Consider the following 25,045-nt stretch of genomic DNA (forward strand, 5'->3'; position numbering starts at 1 on the left):
TTTTGCTCAATGAAGAGACTTTCTTTCTTCCTTTCTGTGGAATGCTGGGTATTACGGTGCAGACCTGACAGTATCTCAGCTGCTTTTTAATCCACCAGTTTACTCCATAGCAAAAAGCAAAACTGAGAAGACCAGCCAGTGGTCAGGGAGAGGAGGGTCTTGTGTCAATCCCTCTTGACACCAGCTCATCTTCTGGCCCTGTCCTCTGACCTTAGCTCCCTTCTGGAATTCCTATTGCTTCCCAACCCGCAGCTTCTGTGCTTTCTCCATCTGAAGAGAGATGACTACCTTCTGTGCATGGACAGATATATTTATGTGGGACAGATGGAGTACTGCAAAATGTATGAAGCGAGTACAGGACAGGGATTGCCACTGGCATGTGACTGGTGGGAAATTCTTTTTCCAAGAAGTAGGAGCCGTCCAGATGATGGGAGGATGTTCAGAGAGCTGGGAGAGCAGCCTGGCTGAGAGCCCTGGAGACATCTGTGCACACCTGGTCCTGCGGGGCAGGAGGGGGAGGGGCTGAGACCTGGGGCCTGCGTGGGATCCAGCAGCCAGAAGTGCTCCGGCTAGCCTCTGCCAAACTCCCAGGCAGAGCCCACATTAATTGCTCAGAAAGGTGACCTGTGGGCTCCTGATTCGGGCCTTCCTAGTGTTTTCACGTCTCTGTGACTCATGCATCTGATTCATGATTGGTGCTTAGAAATGTACCTAATGGAAAGATCTTTGTTCCTTGGGCCACAGAAAGGAGATATCATTGACATCATCAGCAAACCACCCATGGGCACCTGGATGGGCCTGTTGAACAACAAAGTGGGCACCTTCAAATTCATCTACGTGGATGTGCTGAATGAAGAGGAGGAGAAGCCCAAGCGGCCCACCAGGAGGAGGAGGAAAGGAAGACCACCCCAGCCCAAGTCCGTGGAAGACCTCCTTGACCGGATCAACCTGAAAGTCAGTCGCTTCTTATTTGTTTCAGTCTATTGTTGCTTATAACAAAATACCTAAAACTGGGTGATTTACAAAGAAGCTAAAATTTATTGCTTACAGTTGCAGAGGCTGGGAAGCCCAAAGTCCAGGGAACACATCTGATGAAGGCTTTCTTCGGAAAGAAGAGAGAGACTCTACTCTCTCTTCTTTTAAAGCCCTCAGAACCACGCCTCTGATCACCATTTTTAATCCATTCACTACCTCACGGTCCCACAATCCAATCACCTATTCAAGGCTCCACCCTTCAGTTACTACAAGGGGCTCTCCCACCCTCTTAACACTCACCATGGAGCCAAGTTTCTGATACATAAAGCTTGGGGACACAATTCAAGCTTCAGTGAGTTTTGGGGAAACATAATTCAATCCAATCCATAATTGCCTTCTCCTCATCCTAAACTAAGAAAGTGAGGGACATTTAGGGTAGGGTAGGTGTTGACCTCCATTGTCCAACAAGGGTGGCCCATTACTATGATGGACCTTTATTCTATAGAAATAGTTATCAGCATTCTAATGCTGCGTCTGACCTCTGCTGTGGTTGACAACATAAGCTCCGGGTCAGCATTTGCTGCTGGAATGATTGTGAGCCAAAGCCCTGGAGCCCTGCTTGCAGCCAGCTCCACCAGGGCCAGGAGGAGGCTCCCCCACCCCCCTCTCCCATCATCGTCCCCAGTATCCAACAGGTGGCTCCCCAACAGTGCATTCTGTTGCCTTCTTGCAAAACCCTCTTGCTCCTGGAATTCGTGGGGCTCTCTAAGTTGCATTTCAAAGCTCTGCAAATAAAGGAGGAGTCTCCTCCACTGTGGGCCATGTGGCATTAAAGGAATTAGCTCACACCAAGGGCACAATTATAATGCAAACCAGTGGGACCCCTCCCAGCCTACAATGGACATCTTCCTAACCCATGATTAATAAGATGCCCTGCCTGCCGACTAAGCTGTAGGATGGGGAGGTACAGGATATCTTATGAATGATACTAACTAATGTTTTGATTAGCATGAAAGTGACTATGGGAAGTGAGTTTAGGGTTTTGAGGATAGTTTTCAGTCTTGTATCACATGGCCGGGCTAGCTGACTTTGTTCTGTCTTCTTTCTCTCTCTCACAGGAGCACATGCCCACTTTCCTCTTCAATGGCTATGAAGATTTAGACACCTTCAAGCTTCTGGAGGAGGAAGACCTGGATGAGTTGAATATCAGGGACCCAGAACACAGAGCTGTTCTCTTGACAGCAGTGGAGCTGTTACAGGAATATGATAGTAAGTCCCTCACGCACAGAGGTGTTCATTGTCAGATCAGCCACATTCTTCGGTCACCAGCAGGCCTCCTATAAGCTGCCAGCGTGTGCTTAGGTTCCTGGAGTCACTCATTAGGTCCTGCTTTTTCCAGAGCCAAGGTCAATTTTATATTATGTCAAACAGCAGAGAGATACATAAAATCCCAGTGCAGACATACCTATTAACATGGGAGCAAAAGAAAACCTTACTGCCAACACCTTTCCTGTTGTGTTTCTAGGAAATAGGTGAGGATAATGTTGGACCAAGTGTCTGAGAGAATTGAATTACAATTTTCTTATGAAACCAGTGGCACCCACCTCATTCCTGCATGGGAGGCCAGGGGGCTTCTAGTGGTGGCTTAGTCACTGCTGGGCTGGGTGCAGATGTCAGAAGGGTGTAGCTAAAGCCCTCACCCCACCATGGCACCAAGGTGCTTCCTGCAGCAGCTCAGTGGTCGTTGCTTGGCTGATTGTGGGTGTCAGTGGGACATGGCTGAGGCCCTCGGTCCCCTACCCTCAGGACTGGTTGTAGGTGTCAGGGGGCATGGCTAAGTCCCCCAGCCCTCTCCCCTCCCTGGCTTGGTCGCCCAGGGGACTTCATGTCCTAGATTTTATAGGTGTTATTTGGTGATGTGAGGCCTTTAGTAGTTATTATCATACTTTGTCTCTGGTCTGTGAGTATTTTGCTTTTTCTTTTACTTCTGTGTTGGATCATTTGCTATTCCCAGCACTTAAACTCTGCACTGGAACTAATTTGTTGTCTTCGAGTTACTTCTAAAATGGGGGAACTTCCTGTGGGGACCAGTACTTGAACTCTGTGGTTGAGCTAAATTGCTGCTTTGCTGCTGATTCCCTGGGGAAGGCTTTTTGTGCAGCTCAGGTTTTAATGGTTGACTTTTTAGGTATTTCTGGGTTACATGAGATATGGTGCCCCTGGGTTGTGTAGAAACTCTGGCTGGGCCTGAGTCTTTTCATCAAACTGCACCCCATGCAAGTCTGTATTCCTGACCAGTCTCCTCTGAGTGGTCCTGCACTGATTGAGGGGCAGATCAGCTGTACTTTTTGTGCCCTAGTGTTCCCACAGGGGGCCGTCTCCCCCACCGCCCATACTCCAAACACTTCCCATGGGACGGGCTCTCCCCCCTTCCCTTGCAATGACTCCCAGCCTCTGACTGGCTCCTTTTTTTCAGTTGTTGTGGCTCCTTGCTTCTATATTGGTCCATGGGAACCCTATTAGTAGTCTTGCTGGCCTGGGGACCACCAAGGCCCTCTTCTCCCCTGCTGCCTCCAAGCAACTCCATCTGAAGGGCACAGCTGTGACTTTTGGCAGCTCCTTCTCCATGCACTCAGCAGCTCCAGCCTGGAAGTGGCCAAGATTCGAATGATCATCACAGCTTCTCCCACCTTCATGCACTCTGTAGCTCTCTCCTCCTCTTCCCCTGAGCTCTAGAGGCCCCAGCTTGGCTGTTGTTGCTTTTTAATAGTTGTAAATTGGTTGATTTGTGGAAGAGAGTGACTCAAGGGACCATCTATTCCACCATCTTGACCAGAAGCTGGTTTCAGAGGTAATTACTTCTGAAAGCACACGAAGAGCTATTTTCTTATTGAATAGGTTAGTTAATAAATGACATTCATCAGCTTCCATTGAAAAGGAAGGAAGGCTCTCTCTGCAGTCAATACAAGGGTACTTCACAATGTTCATGAAAAAATAGAACTAAAAGGTAATACGAACCTTTCCATGAACTTTTTGACTTACCTACTCTTATTTAGAACAGAGAATTCTCTATTGGCGTGTGAATTCCCAACCTAAATGACAGCTTATTTTTACAGCCTGTGAACAGAATTCAGTGAGCTCACTCACAGCTTTTATGGAAAGTCGATTGACATACACCAAATCCTTTGTTCCATTTACACAGTCTTGCTCTTTATTCTTCAGTCGGACCTCAGAAATATTCCTGAAATTATTCATCATGAAGGGAGTATCCTTTCCAGTTATTGAAATCAAATGCATTTTCATCCAAGTGCTGTGCTTCGGGGATATTAGTAGCTAATAGTATTTCTATTGCTATAAGACACAACAAAAGCATGGTTAATAGTGGGGAAAAAAAATATGTATTACTGAATGTATCAGACCCAAGAGATATGGAAGCAAGCGTGTCAATACAGTTCAATTCACTTCTGCTTAATAGGTACTCTCTCTAAATTAACTGATAACAGAGGAGCACACGTCATCAAACAGATGTCTGAACCCTAGATAAACAGGCTGCCTTCAGGGATAGATTTGGAAGGAATTGTGTTTCATCATTAATACCACTTTATAACCAGCTCTCTGGTATTTGAGCCCCCCAGGAGACATCTTGGGGCCTATGGCCAGGTTGTGTGCAAAGAAAGAGCCTGGCACAGTGACTGGTATAGCCAACCGGCTATATTAACATGAATTAATAGTAAGTCCTCTATTCTTCTGAGCCATATCTGCTCTGTAACACAGCTCATGTGCTCTTCCTCAGCCACCAAGAATAGCTGGTTTATATACTCTATCCATTACATTTCCTTTATCATTCAGAACGTAGGAGGAGCAAAGCTAACACCGAGTGTAAGGCATGGATCTGTGTTTGATCTGTTTCGTGTCACATTGTCTCAGATCCATTGTCCGTTCTAGGATCACATCCTGAGATTGGCACCACAGGACATTTTGTAGGAGGGTACCTTTATCCCTCACGATGCTAACTCAGAAGGCCACTAAGGCCTTTTTGCTTCTTTATAAATCCCATTTAGCATCTGTGCTATACCAATGTTTTGAACTTCCCTGATGCATAAAGTAGTACTTCTTTTTGTTCTAAAACAAAAGCTTCGAGGGCTTAGAGGTACCGATTAATGCCAAGAGTCTGGGTCCAGACTTACCCTAGGGTTAGTAGATTTTACATCGAATGCACTTAAATTCATTGTGTTCAAGAAGTGCTCCCCTAGTAACTGATAACTTAGAGGAACACAGTAGGTTTCCTCCAAATGAAATTTCTGTACACTAGAGAGATACAGAGGTCTACTGAGATCAGTGACGACATGTAGGGATCTTGAATGTTTTCTAGTTCAGCCTCCCAAAAAGTACATCTCTAGCACTGCTTGGAAGTCAGACCTGTCCAACCTCTCCTGATGCATGTGGAATGGCAGTCTTCATACAGGGTTTCATTTGGAAAAGACCTTAATTTTCAGATAGCTCTTCCTTACACTAAGCCCAAACTACCTGTCTTAGGTCTGCCAAATGAAAACTCTCCTAAATTTTTTAAAACAATTTTTAATTGTAGTAAAAGACACATAACATGAAGTTTACCATGTTAATTATTTCTAAGTATACCACTTTAGAATACACAATAATTTTATTAAGAATTCAGAATTATTTCAAATATGCAGAAAAATTCAGAGAAAAATATACTTATACATATGCACATCCTGAATTTAACTAAAGCTAACATTTTGCCATATTTTCCTCAATTCTTATTTTGGTAAGAAATAATGCTATATGCCCATTGAAAGTCCTGCTATAAATCCCTTTCCCTTCCCTGCTTCTTTCCTGAGGTAACTGCTCTCTAGAAATGGTGCGTGCCCCTTAGCACACCACCTTTTGATGCTTAAAGATCTCCTAAGTGTCATAGCATATTCTTCCTGTGTGTGTGCATGTTTGGGTGGGTCCAAGTTCAGGTGAGGTTTTGGTCCCACAACCCAGCCCTTCCCTCTTATTTGACTATGAGAATTTTCATGGTTCTAGCTTGTCTTTCTTATTTTTCGTACCTTAGCATTAATACTAATAAGTGTGGGAAAAGGTTATAGCTTTGATTCTGCAGTATGTACGAGGCATCTACCCCTTTTTCTCCCTAATGAAGACAGCGGTGCTAGCCCCTTGACGCATGCCTCATGATTTCATAAATTATACTATGGTTTCAGGTGATGGAATAGGTCCCTTTTTTCATCATAAAAACTTCAGCTGTCCTGCCATGTCTGGTGAGACTAGGATCCCCAAAGATGCAGACACAGCATGCATTTCCCTGCAGCAGCAGGGAACACGCTTTCTCTTTTATTCCCATGAGTCAGCACTCTGGGTGTTTTGGTTGTTGTGGTACACTGAAATGTTGTCACCAGAAACAAACTACACCAATTTCTCTTCTTGGGTTATACCAGATAGCTCAAAGCCCTCATTTTATAAGTATCATTTTTCTAAATAACATGCTAGGCTAGAACAAAGGCCACTCCAAATCCACAGGCTCTTCTGCACAATGAGGACATCACTCTAGAATGTTCCACTTTTTGGTGAGGAGGGCAATATTTGCTCTTGTGCTTCTAATTTGTTAGTTTTTCATTAATCATTTTAAAAATAGCACTCTTGATTTGAGGTTCTAATTTAAGGGCTTATTCTGCTGTGATCTCTGCCATAATTTGTGTTAAAAAAAAAAAATGCTTTCCACGGGAGAAATACAAGCCAGAAGTGGGGACTGGACAGTGGGAAGAGCCAGTGCATACGCAGAATGGCAGCCCTCTGTCTGCCCACAGTCTTGCTGATGACCCGAGAAGGGACATCATATTTCTGGTTTATTGATTTCTTTTTTCTTTGTGTATGTGGTTGGAGTGGGTGGTGGTGGGAGGTGAAGAGCAACTAGCTATTTTATATACAAAATGTTTTCTTGGTTTTTGTTTTATGTGACCAAGCTCTTATTCTGCATGATAATACAAAGATGTTCTGTATGTAACCTTCATATCCTATTTAAGGCCACACGTATCCTCTTCATAGAACATGCAGGGCGATTTTGCTGGGCTACTGAAGGCCTACATGATTTCCCATGTGATTTGCTCTAGGCAGCCTCACTCAACAGAAACATCTGATGTTTCTCTTGATTTTTTTTCCCCCCAGATTTATTGAGGTGCAATTGACAAAGAATGATGCTTCTCTTTAGAAGTGTTCCTCAGAATGAGGATGTTCAACTTTTCAGCCATCCACTTTTAAGTGGATCTGTTACTCGTTTTCTAGGTTAGACAGTTTCCTGAGATTTCCCTGTCTTAGACTGTGTGCAGGAAATAGAAATGCTTACCCCAGACAAAGGGAGAAGGCAGAAAGGAAGGAAAACTCTCTACTCATTCCAAACAACAAAAATAAAACATTTGTCACTGGCCCCTCAGCATAGGGGTTTGTACCCCTTCCTGACAATCTTACTCCTGCCAAGATAGAACAAGAGCCACCATGTGTTACCTAGGGCCAAAAATGCTCCTAAACGCTAATACAGTTTATACTCTGGTTTCTTTTCAGATCTATAAATCTTTCGCCTTTTACTAAACGCTAATACAGTTTGATAGTTCACTTGACACTTTTATATTAGCTCCCGAATTTGGAAAGGTGCTAATAAGCACAAGTCTCCTTGATCTCTGAAAAGCGTGTGACCCAATCCCATCTTGTGAAGGGAGCATTTCTTCACTCTGCCTCTTAATGGTACCATCATGCAGAAGTGACTGGGAGTGGCCTCCCCGCTGCTGACACGACACCCTGCACTTCTCTCCTCATAGCCTTGAGCCACAGTCAGCCTCTGTTTGGGTAACTTACGAGGCATCAACATATTTCAACTTGGTACCCTCTCTTCAAATTGATCTTGATGTGCCTGATGCTTTATTTGAAAGAAAAATAATCTGATCTCACTACTTCATTTTGATCTTATCCACTTGAAAGTAACTTGTTCTGTTCTAATAGTCCAAGGCTTAAAAATGTCTGCTGATAATTGAGGGTAAAAGCGGGATCTGGTTGACTTTGGACCCTCTGCTTTCTCATTCCCCTTGTGATCCCGTGCCGTGTGTTCACTTTCTCCAGGTAACAGTGACCAGTCAGGATCCCAGGAGAAGCTGCTTGTTGACAGCCAGGGCCTGAGTGGACGCTCCCCACGAGACTCAGGATGCTACGAAAGCAGCGAGAACCTGGAAAATGGTAATGTTAACACAGAGCATCAGGAACTTGCTTTGATTTCAAAAGTACAATTTTCCCCAAAAGGGCAATTCTATCACCATTACAAACTTTTTGTAAATCACCATTGCTAATCTCCTTTTTGACCTCTTCACCGTCCGAGTCTGTGTTAGCCTCCCTATCTGTTCCTCTTGGCTGCTATGTGAGGTTGATAAATTCCATCTAAAATACCTGAAGCTGTAAAACCTAAATTGTGAGTCTCCTATGCCCTTTTCTTTATGCAATAAAAACCAGCATTGGAGTGTTGGGAGCTATTAGGTCCATACGGAAAACAATTTACCAAGTAGACCATCCATCAGGGTCGCACCAGCAGCAGTGTCTTAAATGCTTCAGCTGTACATCCTGCGTATAGAGGCAATTATGGCAGGACAGGGTGACTGGACAGCCACATGTCGTTTGTTGCTTCCCTGCACTAACAGTATGAAATTTCAGACAATGCACTTGTCACAAACAGAAGAGGAGTTTTAGCAGAATGAGGTCAGGTGGGTTAAATGTTATGGGTCACTCTGTGGTTTCCTGTTGTGACCCCAAAATTCCCATTATAGCAAGATCAGCAACAGTAGTAAAGGGTTCACGCTGTCATAGTGACCTAAATCTCTGTCGAACACGTGAAGACCATTGTGAAAAAATGCCCAGGTTTGATAGTTTTTAGCTGCCTTGGGATCCTATCTAGTACCGCATGTGTTAACATATCTATTAATTACCTACTAAAGCAAACTATTTAAAACTGCAGATCGCAATTCATTAATGGGTTGAGAAATCAATTCCGTGGGTCATGGATAGCAGTTTTGTAAGACCAAATAGAATAGGAAATATCAGAGTGCATTCCATAAGGCAAGGTGTAGTATTGTCAGTGTTGTTACTTGTAATCTGTTTCAGTTATGTTTGTGTGTGTGCATGTATGTGTGCATGCACACGCACGGACCCAAGCATGTGCACCTGTGCATACTAGAAGACGAATGTAAAATGTGTTTCTTCCTATGGATCAGGGTAAAAAAATAGTTTGAGAGCCATTGTCGACACCAAAACCAGGACTAGGGTGAGCTGAGCGGGTGCCCAGGGGGCCACACTCTAAGGGGGTGCTCAGTCTCAGGTACCAACCCTATGCTTGCGTGACTCCGAGAGTGATCATCTCCTTGGAGTGTGCCCCTGGGCACTTGGCTTGCTTCATTCCCAAACCTGATTCTGATGAGCATCTTGGGGACCTCAAAATTTGACCCATGAGCCTTTACGCTCAAGGTTTTGTATCAGTTTGGAAGATAATAGTTCTCCCCGAACTCTAATGTTCAGATAGCCTCAGTCAAGGTGGAATGCAAAACCGACCTAATATCACAGCACCTCTTCGGTTCCAGTAAACATTAAAGTCCTCATGAGGTCCTGAAGGTTTTTCTTTTCTGTTAATAACTATTCCATGTCCACAAATTTTCAGTAAATTAATTCCCCCAAGTGTACTGGGTTGCCAAGGATTTCACAGCTATCACTGGCAGAATTTTTAATGCCCAAAAGAATTCAGGTGCACCTGCTGAAGAACTAGGTTAAGCCAGTGAACCATACTTTGAACTCAGAGTACATTCAGGGATCTTTCCAGTGTAAGTAGAATGTGAAAATAGAATTTATACATATAGTTTATATTGGAAGTTAAAGGGAAGGAAAGCCATATTTCTAAAATTATGCTAAAGGGGTTTTAAGAATATTCTTTTTTAACCTATTTTTAAACTTTAATGTAATATGCTTTCTGAAGAGGTTTTTCCCTTTTCCATTTTTCTGTGATGATTCTTTATTAATGAAAAATGTGACTAAGGTCAGTATATTCAGTAGTAACGACTAGGTTAATGGTCTCCATGTAACAACAAAATAATAACCTACAAATGCCTAGCGTGTTGCTGTTTATCAGTGTGGAACATGCAGGTCCCACATTATTTATATAAGAAAGGAAAAATACCATTTGACCATTTCTTTACCAAATGATGTACTGATTAATGTCTTACCAAAAATGATGGGATCATTAATAAAAAATCAGATTGAAGAGGCCACTATTCTTATCCATCAGTCTTAGTGTCTGGAATTATGCTTGTCATGATACATTTAATATGATCAGTTTGAAATTAGAGTGGGCTTGGTAATAAGCTGTGAAGTCATGCAAGGAATCTGTCTTTCTCCCTGCTAATAGCCAAACCACTTGTAATGTCACAGTTCCAGACCTTTTCTTTTTTTTTCCCTTTTTCCTCATCCATACAGCATACACATAGAGATTTTATCAGATTGTCTTTCATTTATCCCAAAGTTGACTTCTCCTTATTTGAGTCGGCACTATCCTACCCCTTCTCTCCTCTCCCAATCAAATTGGCCCACTGCCTGATTTCTTCTTGCTGCTTAGTTATTGAAAGGATAAGATTATTTAATGGGGAGAGGCTAAAATTCTATATTAAAATATTTAATTTAAAATATTTTCTGAAACAAGAGATTAGGAAGAAAACGTTTACTTACAAGATAGTGGATTTTCAGAGATTAAGAGCCGGCCTTTTCTCTGAACCTCCAAACCTGATCTGGGTTTAGGATTGTCATCTTTTTCTACAGGCCTAGAGTAATAGGATCACTTGGCTCATACAAGGGTACTTCAAAAAGTTTATGGAAAAATAGAATTAAAACATAATACAAACCTTTCTATGAACTTTTTCAAGTACCTTAGTATGTTTTATTATCTGGGGTGTTGCGCTCAGGCATCTCAGCCCAGTGTCAAAGCATACAACAAACATGTTATTAAATCAAAAATATAACAAAGGACAGTTCATTAGTGAGTGTGTGTGTGTGTGTGTTGTGTTTGCATGTGCATGTGTGTGTGTATGTTAAAAATATTGATGAGAACAAAGCATTTAGCACAATGCTTGGCCTGTAGATAGTATGTTCTTGATGTTTGATAAAAGCAGCAGCAGCAGCAGTTAATACCAATCAGTTATCAAATAAGTAGATTTATGTCTGATTGATGGTTTTGTAATCAGTCTGACAGTTTATTTTAACCAGGGCTATTGTTTTTCTGGGACCTAGAGCAATACCAGTATTTTATAGATTTTCTCTGGCGAAGTACTCACTTGAGTTTGTTTATTTGTCTGTATTAAGGTTGGTTGGTTGTTTCTAGGATCAATTTATCAGAGGGCAACAGCTTCAAGGAAGGTGTGATCTGAGTATTCATTGATCACCCCTTAGGGTGCACAGTTTCTAGAGCCTGTTCTGAGTTCAGTCCACCTTTCCTTTCCAATTAGGGCCCTAGAAAATTTTACTCACCAAAAGAAATCTTATCAGTGTGGTTTCTAAACGGGTATAGACAATTAACCTTCTTCCACACCGATTGCAGCAACAGGCATTCAGTCTAGATTTATTTACTGCCTTACACAGCATATTTCTTTTCTGTGTTAATTTCTGTCTCCCTGAGTCCTTTCATAAGACTAAGAGTTCTTTCTAAAAAATAAAAATGGGAACATAATAATCCTATATCACCCAATGTCATAACTGGGGATTTTATGTCCTTAGTGTAATTCAACAATGGGATACAGGAGTTGGAGATTTCAGTTATGTTAGCACACCTTTATGGCTCAATTTGATTGATTTGCTTTTAAAATGTGACTGTAAAATATTCCCTTTAGGCAAGGCTCGGAAGACGGGACTCCTATCTGCCAAGTCATCAACCGCGTCCAGCTTGAAGTCTTTCAGCAGGAACCAGCTGGGCAACTACCCCACGCTGCCTTTAATGAAGTCTGGGGACGCGCTCAAGCAGGGAGAGGAGCGCAGGCTGGGTGGTGGCCTCACCCCGGACACCTCCCTGTGCTGCGACCCACCCTGTGTGACCAGTTTCAATAAAAACCGACGAAGCCTCCCTGTTTCCATCTGTCGGAGCTGTGAGACCCTGGAGGCCCCCCAGACTGTGGAATCGTGGCCCCGATCCCATTCCCTGGATGACCTTCAAGGAGAGCCTGGTGCTGAGCAAGATGTGCCTACTCAGGTGACGGGACCTCCCCCTCCGACTGTACCAGAAGTGCCACAGAAGACAGCGGCCTCCTCTGCCAAGGCCCAGCCCCCCGAGCAGGCCTCTGCTGTTGACAGTGCGCTGCTACTGACCCAAAGCAAGAGATTTTCTGAACCTCAGACAGCGACTACTAAGAAACTGGATGGCTCCATGGCAGCCTGTTGCCACAGCCTCTCCCCTCCCCAGTGTTTGCCCAGAAGCCACGATTCCCGGCCTGCTGGAGCTAAACACGCTTTAGCAAGGACACCTCTTGAGGGTCACAGGAAAGGACATGATTTTGAAGGAACATGCCATCCCCCGGGCACCAAAGAAGGGGTAGATGCTGAGCAGAGGGTCCCCGAGCCAAGAACGCAGCCAAAAAATCCATCACAGCCTCCACCTGTTCCTGCCAAAAAGAGCAGAGAACGCCTGGCTAATGGACTCTACCCTGTGCCTATGGGCCCTGCTGGGACCCTGCCCAGTCCGGATGCTCCATGCCTGCCCCTGAAAAAGGCCAGCCCCGCCAGCCCCACCAGCCCCAGTGACTGTCCCTCAGCACAGGTTCCTAGGCCTCCCTCGGGGCAGGAGCCTGGCAGCCCAGCAAGCACAAGACCACCCCCCTGGCTCTCAGAGCTCCCAGAGAACACGAGCCTTCAGGAGCATGGCGTGAAGCTGGGCCCAGCTCTGACCAGGAAGATCTCCTGTGCCCGGGGAGTCGATCTAGAAATGCTCACTGAAAACAAGCTACACGCCGAAGGCATCGACCTCACCGAGGAACCGTATTCTGATAAGGTATCAAAGGCCCTGGCCCCACGTCCACAGGCCCTTGTTTGTATAAGTCTCGCAGTCAGCTGCAGTGAAGCCCACAGCTGCCCAAGAGGCTACCCAGTGGCCTGGGCTGTTCTGAGAGGGCAGAAGGACCCACAACCAGTGGTTTCTGCCCTTGGGAGAAATGGGAGAATGATCTCCAGATTAAACACAGATACAGCCTTCGAGTTTCCTTTGCTTTTGCTTTTGCTTGTTCGTTTTTCATTTTGGCAGCTGCACTTTTGCGGTGAGAACGATCAGTACCAGAACTGGCTCCTGTAAGGAATGGTTTAGTGGACAAGAGAGTCTGATTTCACATGTCCATGTCTTACTCGAATGAACGAGGATGTGTTCAGATATTAATATCTGCCCACTTCATTTCCCTATGTGTAAACTGGGATTCAAAATAACCTGTTTAACGACCTCTTAGAGGGATTACTAGGAGCAAATGAAATACAGGTGAACATATTTTGAAAATGGTAGAACCCTATTTAGATGTAATAATTTTATTGTACAATTATCTGTAAGGGTAACGGGGGCAAAAAAGATAATATGAAATACCCCTATTGTGCCAAAAACACATTGAGATCTATAATGAAAATCATTTCTCATTTGAAAAAAAATTAGTAGAGCTACCAATACCAAAATGACTTTGAAGCCAAATCAATGATATTAATTGGCTGTATTTTACTCCTGGAAATGCATGTTTTGTTTTAATGCATTCCTGAGAGCCCTTGTTTATAAGTCTATGAATGCATTACAGTGAGATCCTCCCCCACCTCTCCTTCTCTCTCCTTGATATTTCATGAGTAAACTTCTTTGAATAGAAAGTAGTGAGAAGCCTACTCTACAGTAAATGCTGGCCTAGTGATGCAGTTTATGTGTAAATCTTAATAGATGAAGTGCAGACAGTAGAACACCTGTGGAGTAGTTTGTCCTTCCCTCCTGCAGTTGACAAGACCCTTCCACAACAGTAGAAGAATTGTATTTTGTAATATGATCAGGTAGAGTGGGGAGAAGGCATTGGTCCAAAAATATAGCATGATGGTGCTCTGCCTTAATTATGTTTCAAAACAGTTTCCTAGAGCTCACTGTACTTTTACATCCTTGGAAGATAAGCATGTAAAAGTACAAGTGTACTACATAAAGTTTATGAAAAGATTTGTATTATCTTTCAATTCTATTTTTCCACAAACTTTTTGAGGTACCCTCATATTACCTCTAAAGCCTTCATCCTGACAATAAAGAAAACATATTCATTTCAAATGAAAACTTCTGGTGATACTGTCCAGCAGCTAAATGTCTTGTCCTGCCTTATGTTTGGTGTGCCTTAGAGGGGAAAACATCCTCGCAACTCTGATGCCGCGTTCTGTTCTCCTCTCGCAGCATGGCCGCTGTGGGATTCCTGAAGCCCTGGTACAGAGATATGCAGAAGACTTAGATCAGCCCAAGAGGGACATCGCCACCAACATGGACCAGATCCGGGTGAAGTTGCTTCGGAAGCAGCACCGCATGGCAGTGAGCACCTACCTGGTTTTTGAAATACGTTTAGTCATAGTGCTTAGTGTTGGTCAGACTGACACCTGCCGAGTTGGCAAGGGTTTGTTACTGCTATAGAAAAGGGGACACCTGGGGAGAAAGTAATATGTAGTCAGCCTATGCACTTTTTTAAAGTACAGTTTTGGAGAAATAGATAAATAAAAATTATCTGCAATCCCAGCACTGTGAAAAACCTTTAAAAAATCTGTTGTATAAAGGATACAAAATTTCAGTGAGAAGGAATAAGTTCTTGGTGGCTACAGTTAATGACAATATATTATATACTTGCAAATTGCTAAAGGAGTAGATTTTAAGTGTTCTCATCACACACACACACACACACAAAAATGTGTGTGAGTTCATGCATATGTTAAATAGCTCGATTTAGCCATTCCACAGTGTGTACCTACATCAAAATATCAGGTACACTATAAATAAATACAATTTTTACTTGTTATTGTAAAAAAATCTGTCCAGTCATTTCTCTGCACAAGTGCAATAGTAAATGTACAATTTTGAAACCTGATTGTTTTCAGTTATCAGACTATGAGTCTTTCTCTATTACTAAAAATGCTTTTACATTATCAGTATTTCAAAGTGTTTGAGTAGGTGAATGTACTGTAGTTTAGCCAATCCCATATTGGTGAAACATTTAGATTGTTTCCAACTTTTTATTTTAAATAGTGTAGTAAAACACATTCTTGTTAATAAATCTATGTAGACTTAGAAGGTTAATTCTTGAGGATACATTTCCCAAAGAGGGTTTGCTTCATCAGGTCTGTACAAAATTCAAGATTTTCACACTTGTTAGCAAATCGCCTTTCTGAAAGATGTAGCCCTTTATATCCCCAGTAGTCAAGTTTAAATGTCCATTTCCCTGTCCTAGCCAATGTTTGATATTATTATATTATAACTATTAAATATTAATTTTCCGGTAGTTAATATAGATTCAAAATACAGTGGAAAATCTGCTTATTAAAAACCCTACCCATTAAGTGTCACTGTTCACACTGTCACACAAATTTCTCTCTTCAAATCAACTTAGGAATCTGTCACTGAAGAGCCCATCACAGTGAGACAAAATAGCAGGATATATAAATGCTTACAGTTTGGAGACTTGGACACATAACCGGAGATTGATCTAATTCCAAATACCTTCCAGAACATTCTAGAGCACTTCCTTGAAGCTTAGTTTCATCTTTCAGGAGAATTCTTTATGCTAATCTTGCTGTACAGTGTTTATAATATTGCTTTCTTCATTTATCCAGATCCCAAGTGGTGGACTCACGGAAATCTGTAGAAAGCCCCTGTCTCCTGGGTGCATTTCATCTGTGTCAGATTGGCTCATTTCCATCGGTCTGCCCATGTATACCAGCACCCTCTCTGCAGCAGGGGTCAGTGCACTGAGCCAAGTGCCTTCTCTGTCCCACACTTGCCTTCAGGAGGCCGGCATCACAGAGGAGAGACACATAAGAAAGCTCGTGTCAGCAGCCAGACTCTTCAAATTGCCGCCAGGCCCCGAGGCCATGTAGCCAGGCCTGTAGAGGACCTCCCTGGACAAAGAGCCACCCTTTCACTGTGCTCATGATGCTGATGCAATTCCTCTAACTCTGGACATGCAGACCAGATCCAGAAGAAAGGCCCAACCTGTGGCCGAACAGTGCACAAAACCTTGGCACAGGACTAGGACCCACTCCTCCAGAAAAGCTAGCTCCCTCAAGGAAACTGGTACAGTTCTCTTTGACCCCCAAAGAAAAGACAAGCACTTGTTTTTATTTTCAGAACACAAAAGAACCAAGATGCCAACTGACTACGAATGCTGTGCCTCCATTCTGTCTTTGTGCACTGGCAGTGAGCCCGGGGGAAGAGGGCAGGGAAGAATTCCATTTCTGATAGTGCCCTTGCCCTTCTGTCTGTCACCCTGCAAGATGCCCCAGGGCCAGACAGGCTTAGCTAGGCTAAAGTCATAAACTTGGGAGTTATTGTACACTATTGACCATGCTCATTTGTTCAGAAGTTAGAACATCGGGCTGCACCAGAAAAAAAAAAATCCTATTCTCCTTTAGATAAACAAGAGATGTTTAATAATTGCTTTCTTGCAATCAGCTTTTATTTGCCTTAATATAAGCTTTTAAGCAGTTATCTAACTAGTGTCCACAACCCTGTAACCATAGTTCCAAATCTTCAGCTTAGACTGCCATCTAATATATCTGGGATGTTTTCAGCAAAAATGGGCTTTTCTAATTGTCTCATTCTAACATGGCTTAGTTTGTAGGGGTGTTTATCAGGCACGCATTTCAGTTTTTAAACTAACTACAAATCCAGTAAAAAGCTGTGTGAAATTCAAGAAGATACTGTGTGTGTGTGCGTGCGTGCGTGCGTGCGTGTGTGTGTGTGTGTTGCAACTGCCTTTCATTTGAATCAGTTTAGTATCATTACCATGTTGGTCGTTGTGCTGCAGTATTGACTTGGAATTCTGACCGTGTCCATTCCAAAATTCAGTCGTCAGCTAATGGATCGCCTTTGCAGAAAGTCATTGTTATGGTGGAATATTTCAGAAAGATGTTTTTAAAAAGGGAAGTAGCTTATGATGTTTTTAAAGTTTTTTCAGTTTTATAATTAAGATACTGTTATCCTTTTCTTATTTAGATATTCTTTCATTTGCAACAAAGGTTCACTATGGAGCCAGACAAACCACATTAGCCATGTATTAAGTATTTGCTTATTTTCAATTGTTTTCCAACTGATTTCAGCACCTTCTTTCCTCTTTTAATCTAGTGGCTGATTTTTTAGCAAACAGCAAGTTTAGACAACTAAGCTATTAAGGTTTCATTGTTTACAAAATGATTTTCCCATACGTTCTTATCATGAGCACTATTTTAAGCATCCAATGTGATCATTTATCATAGAAACACTTTGAACACCCGGCTTTGATCAAAAGTTCTGTAATATTTCCTCTACTAATTAAAACAAATGATTTCCCTTGGGGGAGAAAAGTGACTTCATTCATTACAAAGCTGTCTTTAGCATGTGCTTTATACATCTGAATCTGAATCTGAAAAGGACATTTTCAGGTGATGTGTTTTTTCATGCTTTAGGTATATATTTTTAAAAATAAGGTATGTTTCTTCGATGCCATGTGAAGAAGTTGTGGAAATGAAGAATTAGAAAGGTAAAGTTGCCAAGTTTTTATAGAACTCTTATAAGCAGCTCATTTTTGCCCTCTGGGGTTGTGGCACAGCCATCGGGAATGTAGTGAGGCCACAGGGCTCTCCTAATGCTGTAGCACTCAAGCGTGTCTCGTGTGCTAGGGTGGAGATGGGCACAGAAAAACCCTTCTCTTCCTGCTTTCGAAATACCTCGCCTTGACATTCTGACAGATCCTGCTTATCGTTTAAGATGAGCAAAAAGGCCACGCAGGTCATGTAAGAGGTAACAAAGGAGAAGAAATCCCATGTGAATTTCCAAGTTTTAGTTCATTCTCAGTATGTTTTTCATTTAAGTAAAAGTAGCACCAGAAAAGGTAACTTTCTGATTGGAGTTTTTGAGAATGCCAAACCGTATTTTTATTACTCTCCTTTGGAAGTCATTGCCTTCGCATAGAAAATCAAATTCAGGGACCACAAATAATTTTCAGCGGGAGCGTCTGTCTAATCGAAGGGGTCTGAGTTGTTTTTACTTTTCTGTGTTGTTTTTGACATTAAAAAAAAAAAATCTTTAGTGTGTGTTTGGTCTTCTTTTGCTTTAAACTTTTAATTTGGTCTGAGAAAAGCCTGAATGTTTGTGTGTGACATTTGACTGAAGTGGTTTGGGGCCACCTGTGGACATTTGTAGACAGGTGGTAGGCTTCAGTGATGTCCCATTTTGATCAGTTGCATTTGGTGCAGAATTTTGAATAAGGGTGAAAATTGTTGTCTTTGGAAAGCACAAAAGAAACCTGGAAAGGCAGTTTGGCTCAGGTAGCTACAATAACACTGTAATTTTTACTTCAAAGCTGTTAATGCAGCCAGCTCCTACTGCTATTTACATTCCCAGATAACCAAGAAGCAGATATCTTTTCATGGTCTTGCCTTAGTCAAAAGGCCCTTTTCTCTGTCCTAATCCTGGCTGTGGATGAAATTGGAAATTACTAGTCTATTGGAAATCAGTTCCTGACATAGCAAGGTTTGTTTTCATAGCTGCAGCAAAAGAGGTCAATTAGCCAAGTCACTGCTGCATGTTTGTACTGTATTATTTTCAGAAAAAAATATAATAGTCTGAGTCCAAGTTATTTTGATTTTAAATTGAGAGAGAAAACAAACTGTCAAGCAAGTTATATAACAACTAACAACATTGCACTTTCTGTATATGAAATCAATATTTAAATAACTTATTTTTCTCCATTGCTGTTCTTAAACATTGTAAGTAGCTGTAATATACCAGTACCAATATGTTCTTGCAATTGCTTCAGCCCAAGAAAGCTGTGTATTGTTTTAAAAATTGTAAAAATTATTGTGATGATTCATTTAGCAAAAAGAAAGGTTGACAGAAGGGTTTTCCTATGTATCAAAACTTGTCTATAATTATGTCATCTATGTACCTAGAAAAAAAAAAGTAAAATAAATTTCTTCAGTTGAATATGCCTCTTTTGTTGTTCCTTGGGTATTTCATAGATGATTGGAATAGAAATGAAAGGGAATTGTAAAGTGTGGTTAAACAATGAAATATATTGTGAAAAGAGTAGCTGTATATGGTTATTTCTGCCACATCACCAAAACTCACTATCTGACATGCAGGCAGATTCTCTTTGCCAGTTTATTGCACTTTTTAAAAGATGCATAATCAAGTTATACATAATAGAATTATTATACGATAATTATAGTCACAGCATTTTAGATCACATTGTATAATAATAACAATTATACCCATTATATAATAATTATAATAATGTATAATAAAATTATAATTATATAATAATTATACACATTACATAATAATTATAATCCCGACATTTTAGACCAGAAAGAGATTTTTAGAAGTCATCTCTAGCCTAAGCTTATCATTTTCAAATGAAGAATCAACCACTTAGGTGGTTGACTTGGCCAGCATTACATAGTTAAATAGTAACAGAACCCACATCTTCCATTGAGACAGAAAAAAATCTAGGTCTGGATATTCTAGAAATTAATCAATTTGACAAATTGCTTTTTGATGTTGGTGTACCAACAGATGTTGGTGTACCAAATTGCTTTTTGATTCTGGTGTACCAGAATTGATACAAAGACATGTTTTTATTGGGGGAGCAGAGTGTTTGTAATAAAATATTTTTGAGTAGGTTATCTAGATGCACTTGAGAAAAAACAAAAAAATTACCTTCTACTTTCTCCCCAGCCACCTCATTCCTCTCACTGCTGGCAACTATTATAACCAGCACTGGCCTGTCTTCAGAAATACCCTATGTATTTACAAATATAATTGCATATGTATATTTCCACACAGAAGTGATAACGTATTTGTCACACCTCACCCTGCTTTTAAACTAATTTATCTTGGAATTCTTTCCATGTCAACACCCCTACATTCTCTTAAAGGCACCATAGTATTCTGTTATGCAGGTCATTTAACTAATCAGTACTCTATGAAAGTATAAACTTTTGCTATTATTAAAAAAAAAAGCTGTTAGGAATATTTTTATACCTCTCACTTAGCAAATGGAATCGCTGTGTTAGTTATGCATATTTTAAATTTTGATAGAATATTTAAAACCCACCGGTGGATTTCATTAAAGAAAACTTTTGCTACAATAGGAAGCACTGTCTTGCTTCCCACTCCTCCAATCCATTTTGCAAATGGAGATATTTCATGTATTCCTAGGTGGAAGTTGATGAACAGCTGCATTATTTTAAAGAACTAACCATACACCTCAAATCTTATTTATCCCAGGCTGATTCCTAGGATTCAATAGTTCATTTAAAGAAGATACTTTTTTTTTATGATGCCTAAGAAACCTTGACCGGATTCTTGGTGTTTGTTCTAACCTCTTTTCATACGTGGGTACCCATGTTGCATTCACTTAAAAGTTATAAAGACCATAAACATATGACTAGGGAAAGGAGAAAAAGAGAAGCAGATTGTCATACTTTGACCACCCAACTCATTATGGAGCCCTTCGAATCATGACTTTATTCTTGGCCAAGAACAACCTCTCAGAGCAAATTACGTACACAGCATTTCCCAGGACTTTGAGCATGTGTGACTGTGTGAGATTGTGTGTGTGTGTGTGTGTGTGTGTGTGTGTGTGTGTGTGTGTGTGTGTGTGTGTGAGAGAGAGAGAGAGAGAGAGAGAGAGAGGGGATGGTTGCTCATTCAGGTAAAGGTCTGAACTACTGCAGGCAGTTATTGGTAATCATTTGAATTCCTCATTCAGTGCCCGTCCAGCAGTACCTCAGAGAAAAACACTCTGGAAAGGGAATTTAGCTGTCACCTCCTATACCCTTTAACAAAAACACCCAAAGATCCTTTTTTTTTTTTTTTTTTTAAAGATGACTGGTAAGGGGATCTTAACCCTTGACTTGGTGTTGTCAGCACCACACTCTCCCAAGTGAGCCACAGGCTGGCCCTCACCCAAAGATCCTAACCAAGCTGGAGCTGAGCTTGAAGGGACCCTGTGGGACTCATGTGAGAGCCACAGCAGTTGAGGATAATCTGACGGGAATTTACCACTATCTCCATTCATCCTCGATGGACTTTCCCCAAACGTGGGTAATGATGCTTACAGCCATAAGAGAGACCTGTACAAAGGGCTATGGGAGCCAGAGGGAAAATTGACTCAGTCTGGGGAGAGAAAAGGCCAGAAGAGGTAGTTTTATGGATTTTCACTGTGTGCCACGTACTAAGAGCATTAGACTGTTGAAGACACAAAGTCTTGCAAAGTACAAGAAAATAATGGAGAAATCTCATCTGCGCCCCCAAACTCCTGGTTCACCTGCCCTTTACCCTGCATGAGTCCTTTCCTACAGTTAGTGGAGAAAGTGGAAACCATCCACTGGGCCTCCTCTGTGATTTTTCAGCCACTTGCAAACTCCGCAGGATCCTTCCTCATCGAGTCCTTCCTCCTTGCTCCTGCCACAACGAAAGAGGTTTCCCTCCTAATCATTCTACTTGTGCTCAGAATCCTGTTGTGGGACCCCCCAGGCCATCTATTTTTTCAGTCCTCTGCAGGTTCCCCTTGAACATGTTTGCAGAAGGTCATTGCTGTGATTTTCAGGTCAGCTCACAGCCCCCTTTTTTCGATAATCATACTGTGCATTTCCTTTGGGTGATCCTGGCACAATCTTCAGTCTGGTGTTCTCATCCCCCTCCAAGCAGTAAGCACAACTCAAGCCAGCCCACCCAGGCCCTCTTCTCTGGGAATTAGGCACTTGAGCTGAAAGACAGGCATTTAAGAGGGTTGGAAGTGAATGATGATGGTGTTGCCGGTGGAGTCTGTGAAGGCTGGCAGCTGAGGGACCCTATGCCTTCCTTCCTTTCCGACACTGTCCAGCCTTTCCTTTGATTGATTCCTTAAGTGAATGGCCATCAAACATTTTTGCTCATGTACCTCTAAAATAATATTCAAAACTAAAGACTCCCTTACACATTTTGCCCTCCTAAAGTTTTTAATCAAAAGCTTAAATAGTTGCAAGACAGTAATAATTCCAGCTGACTGTATATATTTGCATTTTAAAACTAAACTGCAACATTACTTTTAAAAATATATCCAGTGAAAAATTAATACAATCGCCCTTTGATACTTACCATTGCCCATTTAAAGCACATGAGAACAAGCAATTTAAAATTTTTACTCTGCTCCCTTTTCTCCGTGGGATCCTATATCCATTCTACTCCCTAATGCACGGGCAGGATGATCGGGCAGATCAATTTTAGGACTATATTGATCTAGAACTAGATTCCTTTATTAAAGCTATCCGAGGCAGTGTACACTTTAGGAAGAATTCTAGACTGAAGGCCTCTGCGGCAGGCTACGTGGGCTTCTTCCAAAACATTCCTTTTCTTGCTCATGAGCCGGAGTTGTTTGCTAGTTTTGCCTGTGAAGAAAGATCTGTCAACTAGAACAGTGTTAACCACTTTTTCCTTTAAAAATTAAGTTTCCTTTAAAAATTCCTTTTTCTCAACTGCACATTTCTCTCGTCTCAATTATCCTTGCCCTATCTCTTGCTTTTCACCCAGATATCTTGAAAGATTTCCCTGCCCATTATCTCTTCCTCCTTATCCTCCCTCTATTTCCCAGCCCACTGTTCCCTGGACATGACCAAGGCCACCAAAGGAAGCAACATGTGATTGCTAATGCAGGTGCCTTCCTCCCTGCCTGTGACCACCTCGTCCCCTCTGCAGCATTGGACGGTGCCACCTGTTCCTACCCAGTTCCTCTTGCCGAGTTCTCACCTCACCCCACCCTGACCCTCGCCCGTCATGAGAGCTGTGGTGCCTCAGGGTCCTTGGCAGCCTCTTTTTCCTCTACCAACCTCAGAATCCCATCCCAGGGCCTCTTCCTGCCCTTGGAGATCTCCTCACTTTTGTTTCCTTTCCATCTCAAAGAGTCAGCTTAGAGTAAAAGAAGAAATCCCAGACATCTATCACTTAAGAGAAAATGTAATGCTTTTAACTAAGAGGATGTTTTTGATAACAGGAACAAATCGCATGTTAAGATACTGTCCCAGCTATTTGCTTGTTAGACTATCCATGCACCATCTCCAACATCATCAGATTTTGTCATTGCTGCAAAGTCATCGTGCTAGCTTTAGTATCTGGGCTCTGGAATAAAGACAAAGAAGAAAAATTGTAGGCTGTATTATTGGGATCACCTTCTATTTTTAGGGAGTCAGTTCTATATTTTCTATAGAATAGGAAGGCTGCCGCTCAGAATGTCCTCTCGTCTCTTATTGGTCAGTCCGACATGTGACACAATTTGTCCTCCAATGGGTAGAAAGCAGGGAAAGGGTGCTAGAATCAACTATTTACGGGGCAAAGCACTATATTGAGTTCTTGAGGCAATTTACACACTTTATTCATTCAATAAGTGCTCATTTACTATTATCCTTGTTTCACAGAGTGTAGACTCCATGGGAGCAGAGACTTTATTCCTGTGTTCCCAGCACCTGAAACAGTGCCTGACACATGGAGGTGCTGAAAAAATACTTATTAAATAACAAGACTCAGAGAAGTTAACACACTTTTCCAGGCTAACACAGCCAGTAAGTAACAGGACTGAGATTTGAACACAAATCTGTCCAACTCTAAAACCCATGCTCTTTACAGTACGGTACTTGCCTCCAGCAACAACCTTCCCCTGCATCTCCTGCACTCTGCACATTCAGGTCTCTTCACAAATAGATGTCTTAAACTTAGCATGTCCCAAACAGAATGTCTGTCCTCCCATGCAGACCTCTGCTCACCCACCTCAGTCCCCCATCTCAATTAAGGGCAACTTTTAGTCACTCAGTTCAGAACCCTTAGTCATCCTTGATTTCTTTTTTCTTTCATGCTCCACTTGAACATGTCAGGAAATCCTTCAGTCTCTACTTCAAAGTCTCTCCAGAATCTGACCACACGTCTCGCCACCTCTACTGGTCCTTCATTGGTCAATCTAAGAATGTGACACAATTTGTCCACCAGTTGGTAGAAAGCAGGGAGAAGGTCCAAAGCACTGCCACATCCCTTGCCTGACTTGTCCCCGTGGCCTGCTGCTGTCGCTGCCCTCATCCAGCCCTCCCCCTTGCTGTCTAGCTCGTGCAGTAGCTTGACTGATCCTGTTCTGGACTGAGCACTTGTGTCCCCCCAAAATTCATATATCGAAGCCCCAATGTGATAGTATTAGAAGGGGGGGATTTGGGGAGGTAATTAGGTTTGGATGAAGTCATGAAGCTGGGGCCCTCATGATGGGATTAGTATCCCCATAAGAAGAGAGATTCCAGAGCGCTCTCTGCTTCACCATGTGAGCACACAGCAAGAAGGTGGCCGTGTACAAGCCAGGAAGAGGATGCTCGCCAGGAGGAGGATGCTTGCCAGAAACAAAATCCGCTGACACCTTGATCTTAGACCTTCCAGCCTCCAGAAAAATGAGAAAATTAATTTCTGTGGTTTAAGTCACCCAGTCTATGGTATTTTGTTATCTATGGCAGCCTAAGCAGACTAATACAGACTCCGTAAAAACATAAGGCAGATCATGCCACTCCGCTGCTCAAGTCTCTCCAGTTCCCCCTGCCTCCCCCTCACCCCCGCCACTGCCATTTCTTTCAGAGTCAAGGATAAATCCTTTGCAATAGCCTGCAAGGTGCCACGCACTTGTCTCCTGTTACCTCCTGGCCTCACCTCTCATCACTAGCCCTTTCCTTCATGCTAATCCGGGCCACAGAGGCTTTCTTATTGGCCCTCAGACCTATTGCACGGGCTCTCACCTCAACC

General features: G+C 42.2%; 1 protein-coding gene across 3 annotated transcripts in view; it reads left to right on the forward strand.

The window, feature by feature from the left end:
- Window positions 1-19,219, forward strand: part of SASH1 (SAM and SH3 domain containing 1) — a 174,740-nt gene extending 155,521 nt beyond the window's left edge. For all 3 annotated transcript variants that reach the window (XM_063098328.1, XM_063098329.1, XM_063098331.1), the window contains 6 exons: window positions 745-954; window positions 2,094-2,244; window positions 8,107-8,220; window positions 11,898-13,048; window positions 14,450-14,581; window positions 15,871-19,219. In XM_063098328.1, the coding sequence (XP_062954398.1) occupies window positions 745-954; window positions 2,094-2,244; window positions 8,107-8,220; window positions 11,898-13,048; window positions 14,450-14,581; window positions 15,871-16,134 (2,022 nt within the window). In that variant the 3' untranslated portion in view covers window positions 16,135-19,219. The remainder of the gene's footprint in view (window positions 1-744; window positions 955-2,093; window positions 2,245-8,106; window positions 8,221-11,897; window positions 13,049-14,449; window positions 14,582-15,870) is intronic.
- Window positions 19,220-25,045: the final 5,826 nt, after the last annotated feature.

This window comes from Cynocephalus volans, chromosome 5, assembly GCF_027409185.1.
Source record: "Cynocephalus volans isolate mCynVol1 chromosome 5, mCynVol1.pri, whole genome shotgun sequence".
Classification (NCBI taxonomy): domain Eukaryota; kingdom Metazoa; phylum Chordata; class Mammalia; order Dermoptera; family Cynocephalidae; genus Cynocephalus; species Cynocephalus volans.